The sequence below is a fragment of the Lampetra planeri genome, chromosome 65 (genome assembly GCF_965212315.1).
Source record: "Lampetra planeri chromosome 65, kcLamPlan1.2.h2, whole genome shotgun sequence".
Classification (NCBI taxonomy): domain Eukaryota; kingdom Metazoa; phylum Chordata; class Hyperoartia; order Petromyzontiformes; family Petromyzontidae; genus Lampetra; species Lampetra planeri.
This window is the reverse complement of record NC_136171.1, coordinates 3309153-3334715: the sequence shown is the minus strand read 5'-3', so window position 1 is coordinate 3334715 and position 25563 is coordinate 3309153. Positions and strand designations below refer to the sequence as shown.

Here is a 25563-nt window from a genome sequence, read left to right as displayed (position 1 = left end):
ACACTACACACCACACTCACACCACACACTCACTCACACCACACACACACACCACTCACACACACACCACTCACACACCACACACACCACACACTCACTCACACCACACACACCACACACACCACACACACAAACCACACACACACCACGCCCACACCACTCACACACCACACACACCACACTACACACCACTCACACACCAACACCACTCACACCACACTACACACCCCACTCACACACACACAACACTCACTCACACACCACACGCACCACTCACACACCACTCACACACCCCACTCACACACACAACACTCACTCACACACCACACTACACACCACTCACACACCACTCACCCACACCACCTAAAAAACACACAACACTCACTCACACACCACACACCCCACACACCACACTACACACGCCACACACGTGCACCGTTCTAATGTTAGCCAGTTCAACCCCCCCCCCCCGCTCCCAACCACGCACCGACACCACGCTACGGCAGGCCACGTTACCGCAGGTCACGCTCTTTTTAAAGGCACGGCAGAGACCCAGCGAAGCGAGCGAGAAGAGGTGACAGCGCAGAGGCGACGCGAGTTGGGGGGATGGGGACATCATTGTCTTCCACCCCCTCCCATCACCTCCCACAAATACACAGAGGCAGCAGCAGCAGCAGCGGCATCTATTTAAGAAGAAGTCGCACCTGCTGTTCGCAACAGAGGAATCAGCACGGACACTTTTTTGTGTGTGTGTGTCTGTGGGCGTGGTGGTGGAGGGGTGGTGGTGGTGGTGGAGGGGTGGGGTGGAAGCCACGGGTTTGTCACGGCCAAAAACCGAGCAGAACCACAACCAACCACCAACCACAACCACCACCACCAACCACCACCAACCAAACCACAATATGTGGGACTCTCCTATAGGATAACAACGCCTTCCCCACCCCGCCCGCCCGCCATCCTCACTTAAATAAGTGCGTTGTCAATTTGTATTTGTATCTCTCTCTCTGTGTGTGTGTCAAACGTCTCTCTGTGTGGTTTGTGAACAAAAATACTTTTTATTTTTTCAAAACAAAACCAACAAAAATGTCCCAGGATTCGTGACCGGACGCGATTGGCAATGGGAGGAAGATTTGTGGCGTTGGCAGAGAGTAGATCCGTGGTGGTGGTGGTGGTCCTGCTAAGAGATTTACGTGCCCTGAAGCTGGCGTAGTTACCAGTGAAGGGGGGCTACGATTTTGGGAGTCGAGGAGACGGACGAGCGGACAGGTAAGTCGGGAGAGGCTCCCACACACCGCCAAGTGAGTTGGTAGTTTGTCGAGAAAGACCGTGGCCTGTTCGTCGTGTTGGATGAGTTTCTCTCTTTTCTATCTCTCCCCTCTCTCCCATCTCCTCTGTCTGTTTTATCATCAGAGGAATCAAGAAGATGCTCCGTTTAGTCGGCACTTTGCTTCGTTCATCATTTCGTTTTTTTGGTTTTTTTCCCGATGCTTTGCTTTATGTTTAAACGAAAGAGTTTACGTGTTTTCCCGTTGTTCAACAAAATCAATCTGTGCTACTTTCTTCGTAGACACAAAACTCATCTCTCTCTCTCCTCTCTCTCGATGTGTCGATTCCGACGAGGGGTTTCAAAACGTGTGGAGGTTTCGCTGCGAGGATTTCCCGCAGCCTCCCTCCACTCCACTCACCCCACTCACTCACTCACTCACCCACTCCACTCACTCACTCACTCACCCCACTCACTCACTCACTCACTCACCCACTCCACTCACTCACTCACCCACTCCACTCACTCACTCACTCCACTCACTCATCTCACTCACTCATCCCACTCACTCATCCCACTCACTCATCCCACTCACTCATCCCACTCACTCATCCCACTCACTCATCCCACTCACTCATCCCACTCACTCATCCCACTCACTCATCCCACTCACTCATCCCACTCACTCATCCCACTCACTCATCCCACTAACTCATCCCACTCACTCATCCCACTCACTCATCCCACTCACTCATCCCACTCACTCATCCCACTCACTCATCCCACTCACTCATCCCACTCACTCCACTCACTCACTCCACTCACTCACTCCACTCACCCCACTCACTCACTCCACTCACTCACTCACTCACTCCACTCACTCACTCACTCACTCCACTCACTCACTCACTCATCCCACTTACTCACCCCACTCACCCCACTCACTCACTCCACTCACTCACTCACTCACCCCACTTACTCACCCCACTCACCCCACTCACTCACTCCACTCCACTCACTCACCCCACTCCACTCAATCACCCCACTCACTCCACTCACTCACTCACTCACTCACTCACCAACTCACTCACCCCACTCCACTCACTCACCCCACTCACTCCACTCACTAACCCCACTCACTCCACTCACTCACTCCACTCACCTCAACTCACTCACCCCACTCACTCCACTCACCCCACTCACTCCACTCACCCCACTCACTCACTCCACTCACTCCACTCACTCACTCACTCACCCCACTCACTCACCCCACTCACTCCACTCCACTCACTCCACTCACTCACTCACTCACCCCACTCACTGACCCAACTCACTCACCCCACTCACTCACCCAACTCACTCACCCCACTCCACTCACTCACCCCACTCACTCCACTCACTCCACTCACTCACTCCACTCACCTCAACTCACTCACCCCACTCACTCCACTCACCCCACTCACTCCACTCACCCCACCCACTCACCCCACTCACTCACTCACTCACCCCACTCCACTCACCCCACTCACTCACTCCACTCACTCCACTCACTCCACTCACTCCACTCACTCACCCCACTCACTCACTCACTCACTCACCCCACTCCACTCACTCCACTCACTCACTCACTCACTCCACTCCACTCACTCCACTCACTCACTCACTCACTCACTCACCCCACTCATTCATTCCACTCACTCACCCCACTCACTCACTCCACTCACTCACCCCACTCACTCACCCCACTCACTCACTCCACTCACTACACTCACTCACTCCACTCACTACACTCACTCACCCCACTCACTCACCACACTCACTCCACTCACTCCACTCACTCACTCACTCCACTCACTCACTCCACTCACTCACTCACTCCACTCACCCCACTCACTAACTCCACTCACTCACTCACCCCACTCTACTCCCTCCACTCACCCCACTCACTCACTCACTCACCCCACTCACTCACCCCACTCACCCACCCCACTCACTCCACTCACCCACCCCACTCACTCCACTCACTCACCCCACTCACTCACCCCACTCACTCCACCCCACTCACTCCACTCACTCACCCCACTCACTCACCCCACTCACTCATTCCACTCACTCACCCCACTCACTCACCCCACTCACTCACTCACTCACTCACTCACCCCACTCTACTCCCTCCACTCACCCCACTCACTCACTCACCCCACTCACTCACCCCACTCACCCACCCCACTCACTCCACTCACCCACCCCACTCACTCACCCCACTCACCCACCCCACTCACTCCACTCACTCACCCCACTCACTCACCCCACTCACTCCACTCCACTCACTCCACTCACTCACTCACTCACCCCACTCACTCATTCCACTCACTCACCCCACTCACTCACCCCACTCACTCACTCACTCACCCCACTCTACTCCCTCCACTCACTCACCCCACTCACTAACCCCACTCACTCCACTCACTCACTCCACTCACCCCACTCACTCACTCCAATCACTCCACTCACCCCACTCACTCCACTCACTCACTCCACCCACTCACTCCACTCAAGAGATGACTTCTCAGTTACATTTGTTGAGTCGGCTGGCCGGGGCCTCGGGGCGAACTTAGCCCGCAGGTCGCTGTTGTCAAAGAAGCCAGTTGGCTCAGTCGGCATCACCCTCGTAACATACAAAAGTAAATCTAGAGTTTAGTTTTATATGTGTTTTTAAAGTGATGTCTTTACCTTGCCTATAATTTATCGTGTCTGGTTTTTGTACTGTTTGATTTTGTGACGTTCTGATCTGCCGTCTGTGACAGAGATTTATAGCTCATCGGATTCCTCCAGTATAAATATTCGGAATCTGATCTATATTAGTCCCGATGAGTCTCTATGTATCTTTATGTATCTCTATGTATGTCTATATCTCAGATGTAGATGCCACTGGTTTTTCATGTTCTGCAGATGTAGATGCCACTGGCTCTTCACGTTCTGCAGATGTAGATGCCACTGGCTCTTCACGTTCTGCAGATGTAGATGCCACTGGTTCTTCACGTTCTGCAGATGTAGATGCCACTGGTTCTTCACGTTCTGCAGATGTAGATGCCACTGGCTCTTCACGTTCTGCAGATGTAGATGCCACTGGTTTTTCATGTTCTGCAGATGTAGATGCCACTGGTTTTTCATGTTCTGCAGATGTAGATGCCACTGGTTTTTCATGCTCTGCAGATGTAGATGCCACTGGTTTTTCACGTTCTGCAGATGTAGATGCCATTGGTTCTTCACGTTCTGCAGATGTAGATGCCACTGGTTTTTCATGCTCTGCAGATGTAGATGCCACTGGTTCTTCACGTTCTGCAGATGTAGATGCCATTGGTTCTTCACGTTCTGCAGATGTAGATGCCACTGGTTTTTCACGTTCTGCAGATGTAGATCCCATTGGTTCTTCACGTTCTGCAGATGTAGATGCCACTGGTTTTTCATGTTCTGCAGATGTAGATGCCACTGGTTCTTCACGTTCTGCAGATGTAGATGCCACTGGTTCTTCATGTTCTGCAGATGTAGATGCCACTGGTTCTTCACGTTCTGCAGATGTAGATGCCACTGGTTTTTCACGTTCTGCAGATGTAGATGCCATTGGTTCTTCACGTTCTGCAGATGTAGATGCCACTGGTTTTTCATGTTCTGCAGATGTAGATGCCACTGGTTCTTCACGTTCTGCAGATGTAGATGCCATTGGTTCTTCACGTTCTGCAGATGTAGATGCCACTGGTTTTTCATGTTCTGCAGATGTAGATGCCACTGGTTCTTCACGTTCTGCAGATGTAGATGCCACTGGTTTTTCACGTTCTGCAGATGTAGATGCCACTGGTTCTTCACGTTCTGCAGATGTAGATGCCATTGGTTCTTCACGTTCTGCAGATGTAGATGCCACTGGTTCTTCACGTTCTGCAGATGTAGATGCCACTGGTTTTTCACGTTCTGCAGATGTAGATGCCATTGGTTCTTCACGTTCTGCAGATGTAGATGCCACTGGTTCTTCATGTTCTGCAGATGTAGATGCCACTGGTTCTTCACGTTCTGCAGATGTAGATGCCACTGGTTTTTCACGTTCTGCAGATGTAGATGCCATTGGTTCTTCACGTTCTGTAGATGTAGATGCCACTGGTTCTTCACGTTCTGCAGATGTAGATGCCACTGGCTCTTCACGTTCTGCAGATGTAGATGCCACTGGTTCTTCACGTTCTGTAGATGTAGATGCCACTGGCTCTTCACGTTCTGCAGATGTAGATGCCACTGGTTCTTCACGTTCTGTAGATGTAGATGCCACTGGCTCTTCATGTTCTGCAGATGTAGATGGCACTGGCTCTTCATGTTCTGCAGATGTAGATGCCACTGGTTCTTCATGTTCTGCAGATGTAGATGGCACTGGCTCTTCATGTTCTGCAGATGTAGATGCCACTGGTTCTTCACGTTCTGCAGATGTAGATGCCACTGGTTCTTCATGTTCTGCAGATGTAGATGCCACTGGTTCTTCATGTTCTGCAGATGTAGATGGCACTGGCTCTTCATGTTCTGCAGATGTAGATGCCACTGGTTCTTCATGTTCTGCAGATGTAGATGCCACTGGTTCTTCATGTTCTGCAGATGTAGATGCCACTGGTTCTTCATGTTCTGCAGATGTAGATGCCACTGGTTCTTCACGTTCTGCAGATGTAGATGGCACTGGCTCTTCATGTTCTGCAGATGTAGATGCCACTGGTTCTTCATGTTCTGCAGATGTAGATGCCACTGGCTCTTCATGTTCTGCAGATGTAGATGCCACTGGTTCTTCACGTTCTGCAGATGTAGATGCCACTGGTTCTTCACGTTCTGCAGATGTAGATGCCACCACCGCCATCTATTGCGCGGTGGTTGAACTTACGACTCTTGTTCCGAACAGACAACTGGACATACGGGGACAGGTTTGTTCGAATCTCTGTAAGTTCGTAAGTCGAATGTTCTTAAGTAGAAGAGTCCCTGTAACAACAACAACGACGCTGTGTGTATAGCCTTAGCATACAAAAGCGACGTATCGGGCAATAGCCCAATGCACGATACAAGTAGATAATCGTGAGTGGTGTCTACAATGCAGCATTCAAAGTTGTTGTTTTACTACGGAGCTCACACGCTGATTGCAAGTCATTCAAGAATCCCACTCATTCACCCGTCCACTCATTCATTCTCGTGTAGAGGAGCGCACTCAATCATTCACATTCTCAGCCACTCATTCTGTGAAGGGCAGCACTCAATTCAAGTTACTCACTCAACTCGTGGATAGCCTCGCAACTACCCTATACAATCGCTCGCACACTCACTCATCCACTCATCCACTCACCCACTCACTCATCCACTCATCTACTCACCCACCGAATCACGTGCCCACTCACTCACCCACTCACTCATCCACCCACCCACTCACCCACCCACCCACCCACTCACCCACACACTCACCCACTCACCCACACACTCACCCACACACTCATCTACACACTCATCCACCCACTCACTCACCCACTCACTCACCCACCCACCCACCCACTCGCCCACCCACCCACTCACCCATACACTCACCCACCCACACACTCATCCACCCACCCACACACCCACTCACCTACCCACCCACCCACTCACCCCACCACTTGCTTACCAATTCACTCTGTAATTACTATGGAATTCACATACTCACTGGCTCGCGTACTCACACATACACTCGCCCACACACTCGATCTCGACGTGTAGCGTTCACAGATTGTTGGGGCAAGTGCTGTTAGGGAAACGTAGGAGCACCTATGAATGCCGGCACGGCACACGAGGGGGTGGGTGGCCAGCAACACGCCCGACCGCCTTTGTATCCCCAGTGGCGATGTTTATGCACCGCAGCAGGTACTCATTTCAGGCTCAGTCGACCTAGAGGAGGACCAGGACCGGTTCAGATAATCGTCATTGGTGTTGGCCGTAAGTGGGAATCGAACCCGCGCCACTGGGTTCGTAACGCAGCGTAGCGCTAACTGTTGCACCACCACTCCCCAAACATCCACACACGCAATCTGACATCCATCCACTCACTCAACCACCCACCGACCCACCCAATCATCCCTCCACCCAATCGTCCACCCATCTAACCACCCACCCAATCGTCCACTCACCCAGCTACTCATCCACTCATCCACCCAACCACCCACCGACCCACCCAATCATCCATCCACCCAATCGTCAACCCATCTAGCCACCCACCCAATCGTCCACTCACCCAGCCACTCATCCACTCATCCACCCAACCACCCACCGACCCACCCCATCATCCACCCATCTAACCACCCACCCAATCGTCCATTCACCCACCCACTCATCCACCCACCCACCCACCCAACCACCCACCGACCCACCCAATCATCCACCCACCCCATCGTCCACCCATCTAACCACCTACCCAATCGTCCACTCACCCAGCCACTCATACACCCACCCACCCAACCACCCACCGACCCACCCAATCATCCACCCACCCCATCGTCCACCCATCTAACCACCCACCCAATCGTCCACTCACCCAGCCACTCATCCACTCATCCACCCAACCACCCACCGACCCACCCAATCATCCACCCACCCAATCGTCCACCCATCTAACCACTCACCCAATCGTCCACTCACCCAGCCACTCATCCACCCACCCAACCACCCACCGACCCACCCAATCATCCACCCACCCCATCGTCCACCCATCTAACCACCCACCCAATCGTCCACTCACCCAGCCACTCATCCTCCCAACCACCCACCGAACCACCCAATCATCCACCCACCTAATCGTCCACCCATCTAACCACCCACCCAATCGTCCACTCACCCAGCCACTCATCCACCCACCCAACCACCCACCGACCCATCTGCTTCATCTGAACTCTCTCTCCTCTCTCCCTCCCGTGGTCTCCACGTCCCCCTCCTCCCTCTCTCCTGCTGCTACTGCCCTTCCCCTTACAAATCCCCTCGAATCCTCACCACCTCCCATTATCATCTCTCCCATGAACATTCTTCCCATTATCATCTATTTCATCTTCTCATTACCATCTCTCTATATCATCTTCCCATTAACATCTATTCAATCTTCACATTATCATCTATTTCATCTTCTCATTACCATCTATTCAATCTTCCCATTATCATCTGTCTATTTCATCTTCCCATTGTGGTGCTCATTCAGACGCTGTCTTTCCGACATACCTGTTCTTCACCTGAGGACGGCTGCTTGCGTTGTGGCCGAAACTTCGTGAGAATTGTATAGAATTAATGTATTATTTTATTATTTCCCTTCTACGTGACTTTACCGAAAGAACCAAGAAGATCATCTCTTTGTTTATCATTTCCCCATTACCATCTCCCCATTACCATTTCCCCCATGAACATCTCCCCATCTCTCCACGCCCATCTCCCACCCGCTACCTCCCCATCCGTCTACCCCAGTCCCCTTTAGCCCGCCCCTGCCCCTGCCTCTGACGTCACAATGGGCGACTGGAGCATGCTGGGAGGCGTGCTGGAGCAGGCGCACGAGCACTCGACGGCGCTGGGCAAGGTGTGGCTCACGGTGCTGTTCGTCTTCCGCATGCTCGTGCTGGGCACGGCCGCCGAGAGCGTGTGGGGCGACGAGCAGTCCGACTTCCACTGCAACACGCTGCAGCCGGGCTGCGAGAACGTCTGCTACGACGCCGCCTTCCCCGTGTCCCACGTGCGCCTCTGGGTGCTCCAGATCGTCTTCGTGTCGACGCCGTCGCTCGCATACCTCGGCCACGTGCTGCACGGCGCGCGGGCGGTCGCGCGCAGGAGGGAGAAGCGAGCGAGGGCCGCCGCCGCCGCCGCCGCCGAGGGGAGGACGAGAGGGGCCGCCGAGGGGAGGGCCGCGGACTCGGCAGGGGCGGCGGTCGAAGGCGGAGAGGACGGCAAGGACGAGGGAAGGGGAGAGGAGGTGGGGGTGGTGATGGTGGTGGTGGTGATGATGTTATTATGTTGCGTGTGTTGAACTTCTATGGCACCATCGTACGTAGCCAACCGTGCTCATCGGAGGTGTGGGGGAAGGACAGCAACAAACAGTCTATGGTGCAGTGTTGAGTCTTCACAATAGACTCATCACTGCACCATAGACTCAACACTGCACCATAGACTCAACACTGCACCATAGACTCATCACTGCACCATAGACTCAACACTGCACCATAGACTCATCACTGCACCATAGACTCATCACTGCACCATAGACTCAACACTGCACAATAGACTCATCACTGCACCATAGACTCAACACTGCACCATAGACTCAACACTGCACCATAGACTCATCACTGCACCATAGACTCAACACTGCACCATAGACTCATCACTGCACCATAGATTCATCACTGCACCATAGACTCAACACTGCACCATAGACTCAACACTGCACCATAGACTCAACACTGCACCATAGACTCATCACTGCACCATAGATTCATCACTGCACCATAGACTCAACACTGCACCATAGACTCAACACTGCACCATAGACTCAACACTGCACCATAGACTCATCACTGTACCATAGACTCATCACTGCACCATAGACTCATCACTGCACCATAGACTCATCACTGCACCATAGACTCAACACTGTACCATAGACTCATCACTGCACCATAGACTCATCACTGCACCATAGACTCAACACTGTACCATAGACTCATCACTGCACCATAGACTCATCACTGCACCATAGACTCATCACTGCACCATAGACTCAACACTGCACCATAGACTCAACACTGCACCATAGACTCATCACTGCACCATAGACTCATCACTGCACCATAGACTCATCACTGCACCATAGACTCAACACTGTACCATAGACTCATCACTGCACCATAGACTCAACACTGCACCATAGACTCAACACTGCACCATAGACTCATCACCGCACCATAGACTCAACACTGCACCATGGACTCATCACTGCACCATAGACTCAACACTGCACCATAGACTCATCACTGCACCATAGACTCATCACTGCACCATAGACTCAACACTGCACCATAGACTCATCACTGCACCATAGACTCATCACTGCACCATAGACTCATCACTGCACCATAGACTCAACACTGCACCATAGACTCAACACTGCACCATAGACTCAACACTGCACCATAGACTCATCACTGTACCATAGACTCATCACTGCACCATAGACTCATCACTGCACCATAGACTCATCACTGCACCATAGACTCAACACTGTACCATAGACTCATCACTGCACCATAGACTCATCACTGCACCATAGACTCAACACTGTACCATAGACTCATCACTGCACCATAGACTCATCACTGCACCATAGACTCATCACTGCACCATAGACTCAACACTGCACCATAGACTCAACACTGCACCATAGACTCATCACTGCACCATAGACTCATCACTGCACCATAGACTCATCACTGCACCATAGACTCAACACTGTACCATAGACTCATCACTGCACCATAGACTCAACACTGCACCATAGACTCAACACTGCACCATAGACTCATCACCGCACCATAGACTCAACACTGCACCATAGACTCAACACTGCACCATAGATTCAACACTGCACCATAGACTCATCACTGCACCATAGACTCAACACTGCACCATAGACTCAACACTGCACCATAGACTCATCACTGCACCATAGACTCAACACTGTACCATAGACTCATCACTGCACCATAGACTCATCACTGCACCATAGACTCATCACTGCACCATAGACTCATCACTGCACCATAGACTCATCACTGCACCATAGACTCATCACTGCACCATAGACTCATCACTGCACCATAGACTCATCACTGCACCATAGACTCAACACTGCACCATAGACTCATCACTGCACCATAGACTCAACACTGTACCATAGACTCATCACTGCACCATAGACTCAACACTGCACCATAGACTCAACACTGCACCATAGACTCATCACCGCACCATAGACTCAACACTGCACCATAGACTCAACACTGCACCATAGATTCAACACTGCACCATAGACTCATCAATGCACCATAGACTCATCACTGCACCATAGACTCATCACTGCACAGGGGAGGGGAGAGGAGGTGGGGGAAAACCTATTCTCCGTAGGCTAAACTAAAATTTGACTCTTTTTGGTTCTTTCGGTAAAGTCACGTAGAATGGAAATAATAAAATAATAAAAATAAAACATAATAAATTACAATTCTCACGACGTTTCGGCCACACCCCAGACTTCATTCAGACGCTGTCTTCTCGACAGACCTGTTATTCACCTGAGGACGGCTGTTTGCGTTGTGGCCGAAACGTCGTGAGAATTATTGTATTATGTTTTATTTTTATTATTTGATTATTTCCCTTCTACGTGACTTTACCGAAAGAACCAAGAAGATGAATCCCTGCAGTCACAAAAGCTTTAAATCGAAATCGTTAACACCTGTTGTGTTGCCATAAAAAGGGGAAACCTATTCTCCGTAGGCTAAACTAAAATGTTACTATTTTATTTACTAGGTAAGGCCCCACAGAACTGTATAGCTCGTTTTCAAAAGCGACCTGACTATGCCAAATGATAGCTCAACGAAGTGGCTTACCGTCGCCACGTGGTACTGTATAGCAGCCAACTACTCACACCGCGAGATGTCTCCTCTAAATGTGGAGGGGAAAAACGGGGGATCCGGAGAAAAATCCACGCGACCACGGGGAGAGAGACACGCAAACTCCAACAATACAGCAGGCGTCAGGGTCGGGATCGAACCCACGACCTCCTGTATACCATGCGAGGTAGTTAACATCTCCTAGCCACCGTGATGATGATGGGAGAGAGAGAGAGACACACAGATTCCAACAATACCGCAGGCGTCAGGGTCGGGATCGAACCCACGACCTCCTATATACCAGGCGAGGTAGTTAACATCTCATAGCCACCGTGATAATAATGGGAGAGAGAGACACGCAAACTCCAAATATACAACAGGCGTCAAGGTCGGGATCGATCCCACGACCTCCTGTATACCAGGCGAGGTAGTTAACATCTCCTAGCCACCGTGATGATGGGAGAGAGAGAGAGACACGCAAACTCCAAATATATAGCAGCAGGTGTCAGGGTCGGGATCGATCCCACGACCTCTTGTACACCAGGCGAGGTAGTTAACATCTCATAGCCACAATGGCGGCCAAAAACACTTGCCGTGGTAGCGTGGGGAGTACATCTCTCGTCCATTCTCTTCCCTCCCCTCGCCCCTCCAATCCTTCCCGTCCCTTCCCTAGAGCACCCCCTGGGTGGCTGCGGCGACTCACTCCTCAATACCGCCCCAGTCGACTGCATCGTTCCATTCTGTCATCATTGAGTCGGCAATGTCAAGCGCCTTGCGCGAAGGCGATCTCTATAAATATACAATTAGATTAGATTATGTGCAACATCCATTGACTTGCGCGGCGTGCTGTTGCGATTATTGAGATCGTTACGCAGCGGACAATAACCAGAGCTCATAAAGTTCCTCGAAAGATGATTCACAGATTTACCAGGACAGCGGATGCCTCGTGACAGAGGGAAGACCACGATAAGTGGTCACCCGCGGTGCAAATCGATAATTCAGAGGTCACTGATGTTGGCGTAGCTGATCCATCTCCGTCTCTCTCTCTCCTGGCGAAGACAAAGATTGCCCCGTTTAGCATTAGCAGACTGCTGGGGCATGTGACGATATTTTACACACCGCATCAGGTACTCATTTGAGGCTTAGTCGACCTAGGGGGGGAGGCCCAGGACCGGTTCAGATAATCGTCACCGGCGTTGGTGGCCGTGAGCGGGAATCGAACCCGGGTTCGCAGTGCGGCGTAGCGCTAACCGCTGCGCCACCGCTCCCCAGTCCAGATGGCCCTCCGCTATCCTCATCTTCATTACCGCCACACTCTCGTCGTTTAAAAATACACGACGCGAATTTGTGCTGTTGTACGCTGAACTTCTTTGACACCTCGCGTAGCGTAACCGTGCTAATCGGAGATGCGGTGGGACACGTAGCAGCAGCAGGACTGTCGCCACCAATCTGATCCACAGTAGAGGTTCTTTGGGTTAGATCGCGTAAAATGTACAAATGTGTCTGTCGGTGAAGCCGCCAACACCGGGCACAGCCAATTAGTGAAAGGTTCGTCTTCTTGGTTCTTTCGGTAAAGTCACGTAGAAGGGAAATAAAAATAAATAAATAAATAAAATAAAACATTAAAAAATAATTCTCACGACGTTTCGGCCACAACGCAAGCAGCCGTCCTCAGGTGAAGAACAGGTCTGTCGGAAAGACAGCGTCTGAATGAAACACCACTAGGCTTGGAGCGTATATTTAAGCTGGGTTGGAGGGGGAAGAGCGCCTTGACAAAAGAATTTGCATATCAAGAGGAATTTAGCATATTTATGGGAAATGCAGATATGGGATTAGTCACTACTTGTGGAATGCGTAGGAGGTGGGCGGGGGGGTTTCAAAGTCATAATATGGCCGTGCATTATGCAGGATTAGCAGCATCAAAGGGAGGGAGTAGGGTTAGCATGCGTTGTGGCAGAAACGTCGTGATAATTATTTTATTATGTTTTATTTTTATTATTTTATTATTTCCCTTCTACGTGACTTTTCCGAAAGAACCAAGAAGATGAATCCCTGCAGTCACGAAAGCTTTAAATCGATAGTGAAAGGTTGTCACGTCAAGAAAATGTGACAATTCGCTATGAGTACAGCACTAACCGGTGGTGTGTTGGAGGGTAAACCCACTACAACATTTACAATTCACATCATTGAAACCTCATTTGCCAGTAGAACAATATGATAATTGTTTTTTTTTTAAAACATAACTCAAGGACAGTGCATACATGATCAGAGTCATGTTTTTTTTGTTTGCATTATGACTGCAGGTATTGTGGTCTATGCAAACATGATTCCTCGTAAAAAAAGGTGTCAGTTTTGTTGCCAGATAAAAGGGTAAAAAACCAATTATCAACATTTACAATTGTTATGGGATTGTAAATGTTGTGGGTTTGACTCTCCGACACATCGGTGTGCTGCATTAGCAGCGAATTAGCGCTGTTCTGTTTCCGTGACACATCTCACTAATTGGTTGTGTCGGGTGGTGGCGGGTTTAGCGACACATTTATATATTTACACGATCTAACCTATTAAAAAACCCTGTTATGGATAAGCACAAGAAGCAGTTCTAATGACATTAGTTTTCAGTCGGCTGACAGGTCTGTAGACTATGTCCGTCACTCTGTACTTGCCTTAACAACCAACAACAACCAACAACAACAAACAACAACAACAACAAACAACAACAAACAACAACAACAACAACAGTGGAATCTCTGCTCCCCCCCCTCATGAGTGATGCACTGTGAGAGCGCACAGGACGAGAGGAGGAAGACCACCCACGCACCACCCCTTCACCACCCACGCACCACCCCTTCACCACTCACGCACCACCCCTTCACCACCCACGCACCACCCCTTCACCACTCACGCACCACCCCTTCACCACCCACGCACCACCCCTTCACCACCCACGCACCACCCCTTCACCACCCACGCACCACCCCTTCACCACTCACGCACCACCCCTTCACCACTCACGCACCACCCCTTCACCACCCACACACCACCCCTTCACCACCCACGCACCACCCACGCACCACCCCTTCACCACCCACGCACCACGCACCCCCCACGCACCCCCACGCACCACCCACGCACCACTCACCACCCCTTCACCACCCACGCACCACCCACGCACCACCCACCCACGCACCACCCACGCACCCCTTCACCACCCACGCACCCCCTTCACCACCCACGCACCCCCCTTCACCACCCACGCACCACCCTTCACCACCAACGCACCCCCCTTCACCACCCACGCACCACCCATTCACCACTCACGCACCACCCCTTCACCACCCACGCACCACCCCTTCACCACCCACGCACCACCCACGCACCACCCCTTCACCACCCACGCACCACGCACCCCCACGCACCACCCACGCACCACTCACCACCCCTTCACCACCCACGCACCACCCACGCACCACCCACCCACGCACCACCCACGAACCCCTTCACCACCCACGCACCCCCTTCACCACCCACGCACCCCCCTTCACCACCCACGTACCACCCTTCACCACCAACGCACCCCCCTTCACCACCCACGCACCCCCTTCACCACCCACGCACCCCCCTTCACCACCCACGCACCATCCTTCACCACCCACGCACCCCCCTTCACCACCCACGCACCACCCACCCATCTCCCCCCCACTCTGCCCCCGCCGTCCCCCCTCGCACGCAGGAGGCTCCTCCCGTCCGCCTCCGCGGAGCGCTGCTCAGGACCTACGTGATGTGCGTGTCTCTGCGCTGCGCCCTGGAGCTGTGCTTCTCGCTGGGCCAGTACGGCCTCTACGGCCTCCTGCTGCGGCCCCTCTACCGCTGCGAGCGCTGGCCCTGCCCCAACGCCGTCGACTGCTTCCTGTCGCGTCCCACCGAGAAGAACATCTTCATCGTCTTCATGATGGCCGTGTCGGCGATCTCGCTGGCGCTCAACTTGGCCGAGGCGAGGAGCGGTGATGGGTGGTGGTGGTGGTGGCGGTGGTGGTGGTGGCGGTGGCGGCGGTGGTGGCGGCGGTGGTGGTGGTGGCGGTGGTGGCAGTGGTGGTGGTGGTGGTGGCGGTGGTGGATAGGAGATGTTAACTACCTCGCCTGGTCTGCAGGAGGTCGTGGGTTCGATCCCGACCCTGACGCCTGCTGCTGTATATTTGGAGTTTGCGTCTCTCTCTCATCATCACGGTAGCTAGGAGATGTTAACTACCTCGCCTGGTGTGCAGGAGGTCGTGGGTTCGATCCCGACCCTGATGCCTGCTGCTGTGTTGCCTCCGAAACGTCGTGATTTTGATTTAACTTTTATTATTTTTATTTTTTACCTACGTGACTTTACCGAAAAAAACTAAAATTATAATAAAATAAAAATTCGCTGCTAAAGTCACGTAGGGAAAACAAATGAAAACAACTTCTTGGTTCTTTCGGTAAAGTCACGTAGAAGGGAAGTAATAAAATAAGAAAAATAAAACATAATAAAATAATTATTTTATTATATTTTATTATGTTTTATTTTTATTATTTTATTACTTCCCTTCTACGTGACTTTACCGAAAGAAACAAGAAGATTAATCCCTGCAGTCACGAAAGCTTTAAATCGAAAACTCAATTAAATCACGACGTTTCAGAAGCCACACAAGCCTCCGTCTTCAGGTGGAACAGCCACAGCACAATTGCTGGAGTGAATAAATGACGGGATTTGTAAATAACTTTTTACACCTGATGAGGGAGGCTTGTGTTGCCTCCGAAACGTTGTGATTCAATTTAGTTGTTTTCATTTATTTATTTTATTGTTTTCACCCACGTGACTTTACCGAAAAAACCCAAAGAGTTTGAATCCTTGCAGTCACGAAAGCTTCAAATCTAGAATTAATAACGGAGACTTGTGTTGCCTCCGAAACGTCGTGATTTATTATTTTATTTCTATTATTATTTCTATAATTTTTATTTTCACCCACGTGACTTTACCGAAAAAACACAACAAGTATGGATCCTTGCAGTCACGAAAACTTCAAATCTCGAATCGCTGCTAAACTTCAGCGCCTTGTTATCAAGGTGGCCGAGCGTGGGGCACTGGCCACTCGCCTTCACGTGTTGACATGACCGAGACAGCATCTTGCCCCAGCAGTCTGTTGAAGGCTACACACGGATAGTGGTGGTGGGTGGGGGACACCTTTTCTCTCGTGTGTCGACTTGCACAGGTGTACCACCTCGGCTGGAAAGCGTTCACGCGCAGCATCAACTACCGAGAACCCACCTATGAGGTCCCCGATTATTCCGAGCAGCACAAGACTCCTCCGCCACCTCCGCCCGCAAAGAACCACCGCTCCCAGCAACCGGGAGTCGAACCCAGGCCCCCGCAGGCTCCGGGCCTTCCGTGGGCGAGCGCTCGCGAAGGAGACGAGACGGCTGAACGAGGAGGAGGAGGTGGACAAGATGAGGCCTACCTCACCGCGGCGGCTCCACCGTACCGCCGGCAGGACTGGCCAACAATGTTTGCGTCCGAATTCGGTGAGACGAACGACGGCTCACACGCGTCACAGGCGTTACCCACGCGGAGTCGCCGCCTCCTATAGCGCCGTTGACTCGTTATAACGCTCTTCGTCCTCGGGAGAGAACATTGGTAACAGTTAGCGTGGAGGTGGCGGGGTAGGCGTGGCCTTGCACGTAGGGGTCGCGTCTTTGGCGACGTCACAATGGCCTCCTGCGGACATTGTTCACACTTAATTTGGAGCTTTCGTGACTGCAGGAATTACTCTTTGGTTCTTTCGGTAAAGTGACGTATAAAGAGAAAATAATAAATTAAATATTAGCATACGACGTACCACTCACCATGCTACTCATTGACATGCTAATTTCTCTAACCCCTCCCTCTCTCTCCGCCCCCGCCCTCTATTTAAGGCCTCGACACAGAGGCGTGGTTTCTCTGTGTGCCTATGTTTGTTCTCTCTCTATGTATCTCTGTGATATATGTCTGCTTATATGTCTGTCTATATGTCTCTGGTTCTGTGTTTTATCTCTCTCTCAAATTTAGCATTCTCAGGAAGAACGTAATCAACCAGGTAGGGTGTTGACTGTTATGTTACCCGACTCTCTGTTGTATTGCATTACATTTCTAAGTATACTAGATTTGTGTTTCTATTCCATTCATACCTGATGATGATTGCTTGTGTTGCAATCGAAACGTCGTATGCTAGTATTTAATTTATTATTTTATCTTTATACGTCACTTTACCGAAAGAACCAAAGAGACATTGTTCACGTACAGTGCTCCCTTTACTACCCAGAATGCATCTGGAGCGCCGTCGTATAGGAGGTTTGGCTGTCACATGATGAGCTGTTGCTGCTCGTTCACAGCTCTTCTTGGTTCTTTCGGTAAAGTCACGTAGAAGGGAAATAATAAAATAATAAAAATAAAACATAATAAAATATTCTCACGACGGCTGCTTGCGTTGTGGCCGAAACGTCGTGAGAATTGTATTTTATTATGTTTTATTTTTATTATTTTATTATTTCCCTTCTACGTGACTTTACCGAAAGAACCAAGAAGATGAATCCCTGCAGTCGCAAAAGCTTTAAATCGAAACATAATAAAATAATTATCACGACGTTTCTGCCACAACGCAAGCAGCCGTCCTCAGGCGAAGAACAGGTCTGTCGGAAAGACAGCGTCTGAGGTGTTTGTCCTACCGTGTTTCAGGTCTGCCTTATGTTCAAGATGAATCCCTGCAGTCACGAAAGCTTTAAATCGAAATTTCGTTCACAGCTCGTCGCGTTATTTGCGAGTGCTCGACGTTTCAGGCGATCCGTGTACACCCTATGGCAGAGCCAGGATTTTCTCGGTAGTGGGGGGCAACCCCTCCAGCAATGAAACATGATAGAGGAGTTGTTGCTAAGTAAGCAGTTGTTGCTAAGTAAGGACTTGTCCCTTGCTTTTTATTCGACGCATGTGCGGCGATGGCGCAGCCATCGATCGAGGGTCGAATTCGAACCGCGTTGTGCGATCGGCATCGCGCTCGCTGGAGGTGTTGATGCCTTCAGGGAAGTCGTGTTCTGGAAATGCAACTGCGCACAATTCTGTGAGTCACCTATAACCGCTTTGCCGTTACTTATTGCCAATTATGGACTCAGACTATTGTCCTATCATCTCATAGAGTCCTTGGCAGGTAATAATATGCTACACAGTGGCAATGGGGGTCGCAAAATGCCCAATTATTACTAATAAACCCCAATGATCCGATCGAAAATAGGGATTTCGATCGGATCATTGGGGGGGGGGGCACGTGCCACCCCCCCCCCCCCACTGGCTCCACCAGTGTAGACACCGCCTGGTGTATTCTGTTCAGTTAAAATGTGCCCAGCGGTGAAACTATCGGCACGCTGAACTGGGAAGCCAGAGAGAGCCACTCCGATTCCATCTCTCCTGGGCGCCTCCGTCCATCGAGCAGCGTCGATGGGCCCACCTCGCTCACTCGATCGGCAGGTCCGCGTGCGGCGGGATAAAGTGCGGGTCCTGACACCTCATCCAAGACGTGTGGCCCGGTGTGGATGAGTAGGCCAACGCGCCCTCTAGCGCACCACGTATCACCCTCGCACCACCCACGCACCACCCCTTCACCACCCACGCACCCACGCACCACCCACGCACCACCCCTTCACCACCCACGCACCCACGCACCACCCACGCACCACCCCTTCACCACCCACCCACGCACCACCCATGCACCACCCACGCACCACCCACGCACCATCCACCACCCCCCTTCACCACCCACGCACCACCCACGCACCACCCCTTCACCACCCACGCACCCCCCTTCACCACCCACGCACCACTCACGCACCACCCACGCACCACCCACGCACCACTCACGCACCACCCACGCACCACTCACGCACCACCCCTTCACCACCCACGCACCCCCCTTCACCACCCACGCACCACCCACGCACCACTCACGCACCACCCCTTCACCACCCACGCACCCCCCTTCACCACCCACGCACCACCCACGCACCACTCACGCACCACCCACGCACCACCCACGCACCACTCACGCACCACCCCTTCACCACCCACCACCCCCCTTCACCACCCACGCACCACCCACGCACCACCCCTTCACCACCCACGCACCCCCCTTCACCACCCACGCACCACTCACGCACCACCCACGCACCACCCACGCACCACTCACGCACCACCCACGCACCACCCACGCACCACTCACGCACCACCCCTTCACCACCCACGCCCCCCCTTCACCACCCACGCACCACCCACGCACCACCCACGCACCACTCACGCACCACCCACGCACCACCCACACACCACTCACGCACCACCCCTTCACCACCCACGCACCACCCCTTCACCACCCACGCACCATGCACCACCCACACACCACCCACGCACCACCCACGCACCACTCACGCACCACCCCTTCACTACCCACGCACCACCCCTTCACAACCCACGCTCCACCCACGCACCACTCACGCACCACCCCTTCACCACCCACGCACCATCCACCCACGCACCACCCACCCACGCACCACCCACCCACGCACCACCCACGCACCACCCACGCACAACCCACGCACCCACGCACCACCCACGGGCGCTGAGTAGGCCAGCGCGCCCTCTAGCGGTGACTCGAGTGGAGCCCATTCTGCCGGCAGCGGCGTGGGCGGATACAATTCGCAGGGAAAAGCATTTAGCGGAGCGGCCCCAAACTGTTTGGAACCGCCTCGATTTTGTCTCTTGGCATCTCCATTCTGGGTCCGTTCGCGAGTCTGTGGGGCTATGTGCGTTCTGTGGGGCGCTGCGTGGGTCTGTGGGTCTGTGTGCGTCTGTGGGTCTCTGTGCGGGTCTGTGGATCTTTGTGTCTGTGGGTCTCTGCGCGGGTCTGTGTGTCTGTCTGTGGGTCTGTGTGTGTCTGTGTGTGTCTGTGGGTCTGTGTGGGTCTGTGTGTGTCTGTGGGTCTCTGCGTGGGTCTGTGTGTGTCTGTGGGTCTGTGTGGGTCTGTGTGTGTCTGTGGGTCTGTGTGGGTCTGTGTGTGTCTGTGGGTCTCTGTGGGTCTGTGTGTGTCTGTGGGTCTCTGCGTGGGTCTGTGTGTGTCTGTGGGTCTGTGTGTGTCTGTGTGTGTCTGTGGGTCTGTGTGGGTCTGTGTGTGTCTGTGGGTCTCTGCGTGGGTCTGTGTGTGTCTGTGGGTCTGTGCGAGTGTGAGTTTTTTGTGTCTGTGGGTCTCTGCGCGGGTCTGTGGGTCTTTGTGGGTCTGTGTGTGTCTGTGGGTGTGTGTCTGTGGGTCTCTGCGTGGGTCTGTGTGTTTGTGAGTCTTTGTGTCTGTGGGTCTCTGCGCGGGTCTGTGGGTCTTTGTGTGTCTGTGGGTCTGTGTCTGTGGGCCTTTGTGTGTCTGTGGGTCTGTGTGCGTCTGTGGGTCTCTGCGTGGGTCTGTGGGTCTCTGCGCGTCTGTGGGTCTTTGTGCGTCTGTGGGTCTTTGCGTAGGTCTGTGTGGTTCTCTGCGTGGGTCTGTGTGTGTCTGTGCGAGTCTGTGGGTCTGTGGATCTCTGGTAAACCAGAGGTCGCTAACGGGTTTTGATTCCTTACCCGTACCCGGTACGGGTAGCCGGGTATTGGGTAGGGTACGGGTATCGGATACCTGATTGCGACCTCTGGGATGAAGCTATGTTGCAGGCGCGGGTGGGTTGATTCTAGGAACTTGAATTGTGAGAAGAGACAAGACGTTGGGAAATGAGTGACAAACGGTTACTCACCAGTGACTCACGGCCCACCCGTACCCGGACCCGGCCGGGTACGGGTAGCCGGGTATCGGGTAGGGTATGGGTATCGGGTACCCGGTTGCGACCTCTGTGGTAAACTCAATTAGCTTGGTTCAGTGTAGCTCCTACTGATGACCTGCCGACCCCTGACCCCCTCCCAACAGACACTGGCCGCTCCACGTTCGACACCCTGTGGGACGAGCCCTCCGCTTCCACGGGGATGACGATGTCTCAGCAAGCGACGAGGAGCTCCCCCGCCGGGCAGCTGCCCCCAGCCACGGCGCCTGGCTTCCCCCGGCTGCCCTTGCCCCCCACGATGCCCCTGCCCCTGCCCCCCTTCCCCCTGCACATGCACATTCAGGAGCCCCCCCACAGCCGCAGCAGCGGCGGTGGCAGCAGCAACGGCAGGAGCCGCTTGGATGACCTCGCCGTTTGAAGGACCGGCGCAAGTTTCACGATGGCCCCGTGTCGCCGAGATGCCTAGGTTCGAGACCCGGGTGTGGGTTTTTGTTGTTGTCTCGTCGAGTGGGACTGAGTTGAGTTGAATCGGCACCGGCCTGAGACATCGGTTTGAGCCCTGGGTATCTGTGTGCCTGTGTTTCTCTCTCTCTCTGTCTCAGGTGGTCCATAATGGCTGGGGTTGGACAGCCTGCGATTGAGCAATCGGCTTTCAAGAAGGGGTCCCCCCGTCCAGTGGCCGTGTCGGAGACACAGCCAGCACCGCTGAGCTTCTGGCTTAGAGACCTCTGAGGCTGGCTGCCTGTTTGTTTCTCAGTGGGTTCACAATGGCCGCGTCGAGCACTGCCCAGACGCCGGGTTTGAATCCTGGGCGTGGGGCAGAGGTCGCAAACGGGTTTTGATTCCTTACCCGTACTCGTACCCGGCCGCACCAGGGTCGCAAACGGGTACCCGTTCCCTACCTGTACCCTACCCGAAATGAGTGACAAACGGTTACTCACCAATGACTCACGGCCTACCCACCAGTGACTCACGGCCTACCCGTACTCGGCCGCACCAGGGTCGCAAACGGGTACCCGTACCCGGCCGGGTACGGGTAGCCGTGTATCGCGTAGGGTACGGGTATCGGGTACCCGGTTGCGACCTCTGGCGTGGGGGCCCGCCGCCCCTCCCCCCCCTCTCTCGGGAGGTTCATAATGTCTGGTTTAGAGCTAATTAAGTGCTTGGGTTTCAAGTTCCGGTACTGGGTGCGTCTCTCTCTCTCTGTCCGGAGGTTCACAGTGGCCATGTCGGAGGTTGCAAAAAAACCCCCAAGTTCAATTCGCACGCGTTTGTCCAAGCAACTCCAGGAGAGGAGATTTGCCCCGTGACTCGATTCGATGGCTGTCCCTCAAGGGCCACTCGGCCGGTCGGTATCCTCAGGCACGAGCTCACGTCCTTGGCACCTGCGGAGTCATCCTCCTGTCGAGACGTTGGCGAAAAGAAGCTTCGTAGCGCATCGGATTCCTCCAGGACGAAGAATCCGATTCCGGGTGGCAGCTGCTCCGGTCCAACGTTTGACGTTTCCCCAACTAGGCCTCTGTTTTTTGGGTCCTTCCATTGCTTTCTTTTCTCCTTCGCTTTGTCGTTTTCCTTCGTGTACTCCCCGAAATGGAGTGAGGCAAGTCCTCGCTTCACGCGTGGCTGGTGTTCACTCTGCAACGCGCCGTTTCTTGTGAACGTGGTTCACTCTGATGCATCGATCGTTATGAGTGCAGTTCAATCTGTAACGCGTCGTTCCTTGTGAACGTGGTTCACTCTAATGCATCGATCACGATGAGTGCAGTTCAATCTGTAACGCGTCGTTCTAACCACGACACGTCCTGCCGAAGCTCTGCTTACTTTTTTGCTGTAAAACGTTATCTGCCATTAAAATGTTGGTGTGGTTACTTGTGCAAAAAAAAATCAGTTTGATAGCTCCAATTCGTCAATAAATCCACGAGGTTTTTTTGAGTTAGATTTCGTCGCGGAAACGGAAGGTGCCAATTTGTTACTAGTACAGCACCACCGGGTGTGTTGGAGAGTAAACCCACGACATTTACAATCCGGGTACGATGTTTCGCAAGTAATTATAACGTAAATGCCAATCTCAACAAAGCAAATATCAACGACACATTCTGCGTTCTGTCTGTCGTCAAGTAAAACAATAAAATCATTGCAACTTGTAACACGCCACGATATTCTCCCACGCTTCAAGAGAGAGAACGACCGAGGAGTGGATGAACCAGACGACCTGGAAAGGAGCCAGGCAGCGGGCGAGCCTGCACCAATTGCCCACGCTCTGCGATCCTCTATTCATTAAGATGTTTTCAGCAAGTAATGGGGGCGTTTGTATATGCGTGGAAGGAAAAATGGTCAAGGGGGATTGTGGTGGCGCAAACAGCCGTTTGCGTCGCCATTTCGTTTCATTGTCGCGTTGTCAAACGTTTCTCCATCGGCTTGGCGAAACGTTTAAATCCATATCGTTAGAATAAATCAACCCACAATTGTGAAGTGTTATTCCCTAAAAGCACACAAAAGCACGCTGAACAGGCTCATCAGGCATGAGGCTCTGTGAATGGCACATCTTTAAATATCGTGCACTCCCAAAAAAAAAGACAATCCGACTTTTTCGATGTTTAAAGCCATTTACTAGCAATACATGATGATAGTTTGAGTGCTTTGAAAATGTTTTTTTCGCAACTTGTCACACGTGTGCATTCAGAAAACTTGCCCTCGACACACCGGTTCACTACTGGTGTATCCATTTTCTTAAGCGTAGCCTGCAACCTGACCGAGTGATCCATCAATTCCATCCTTGATTAATACCCAACTCTTCAACTTCAAAACTTTTTCGTCATGGGACCTCCTTTGCCAGTACTAAAATATACTAATAGGGGGTTTCCCCTTTTTCTGGCAACAAAACTGATACCTTTTGCAAGGAATCATGCTTACATTAACCACAATACTTGTAGTGAAATGCAAACAAAAAATAAAAAAACAATACTCTGATAGTAAAGTCACGTAGAAGGGAAGTAATAAAATAATAAAAATAAAACATAATAAAACAATTCTCACGACGTTTCGGCCACAACGCAAGCAGCCATCCTCAGGCGAAGAATGAGGATGGCTGCTTGCGTTGTGGCCGAAACGTCGTGAGAATTGTTTTATTATGTTTTATTTTTATTATTTTATTACTTCCCTTCTACGTGACTTTACCGAAAGAACCAAGAAGATGAATCCCTGCAGTCACGAAAGCTTTAAATCGAAATTTAATACTCTGATAATTGTATTGTTTGCATTTGACTGGTTAATGTAAGCATGATTCCTTGCAAAAGGTATCAGTTTTGCTGCCAGAAAAAAGGGGAAAACCCCTATTAGTTCAAAACTTTTGGTTCATATTTTCATAAGTACCCCCCTCCCCCCACCTAATTTTATCCATCAGCGGTTACATCGTCACGAGACGGAAACATTTTTTTCTCTCGCTCTCGAAAACTCTCACCAAACGGTACGACCCATTCGCGTTTGAAGAAGGACATGCTGAAGCGGATATTACAGAGCTACTCTCTAGAGGTTCCCCTTCCCTCCTTCAGGTGACGCACCGGTCCACGCCACACAGTAGCGGGCGGCGCCGTCTCGCTCAATCGACCGCGTGAAATGTTCATCGCAAGACGGCCGTGCAAATCTTTTTTTGGGGATTTTCGTAAGCCTGACATATGATATCAGCTCCAATTGACCGTCTCTCTGCGATCACCAGAGTAAAGCCTCACGAAAACAGTCTTGGGAAGGCATGAATATGGGGTATAAAAGCCAGAATGCAAT

At 52.1% G+C, this 25563-nt stretch overlaps 1 protein-coding gene and 1 long non-coding RNA gene across 2 annotated transcripts; both read left to right on the top strand.

The window, feature by feature from the left end:
* Nucleotides 1-870: 870 nt before the first annotated feature.
* On the top strand, nt 871-17395 carry LOC144737189 (gap junction alpha-3 protein-like). Its single transcript, XM_078619910.1, has 4 exons — nt 871-1266; nt 8759-9257; nt 15680-15950; nt 17268-17395. The coding sequence occupies exons 2-4, from the start codon at nt 8799-8801 to the stop codon at nt 17393-17395; spliced, it is 858 nt and encodes a 285-aa protein (XP_078476036.1). The 5' UTR covers nt 871-1266; nt 8759-8798.
* Nucleotides 17077-23930, top strand: LOC144737151 (uncharacterized). The gene is made up of 2 exons (XR_013588893.1): nt 17077-17493; nt 21930-23930. It is a non-coding gene; the product is annotated as an uncharacterized LOC144737151 (long non-coding RNA).
* The last annotated feature ends 1633 nt before the right edge of the window (nt 23931-25563 follow it).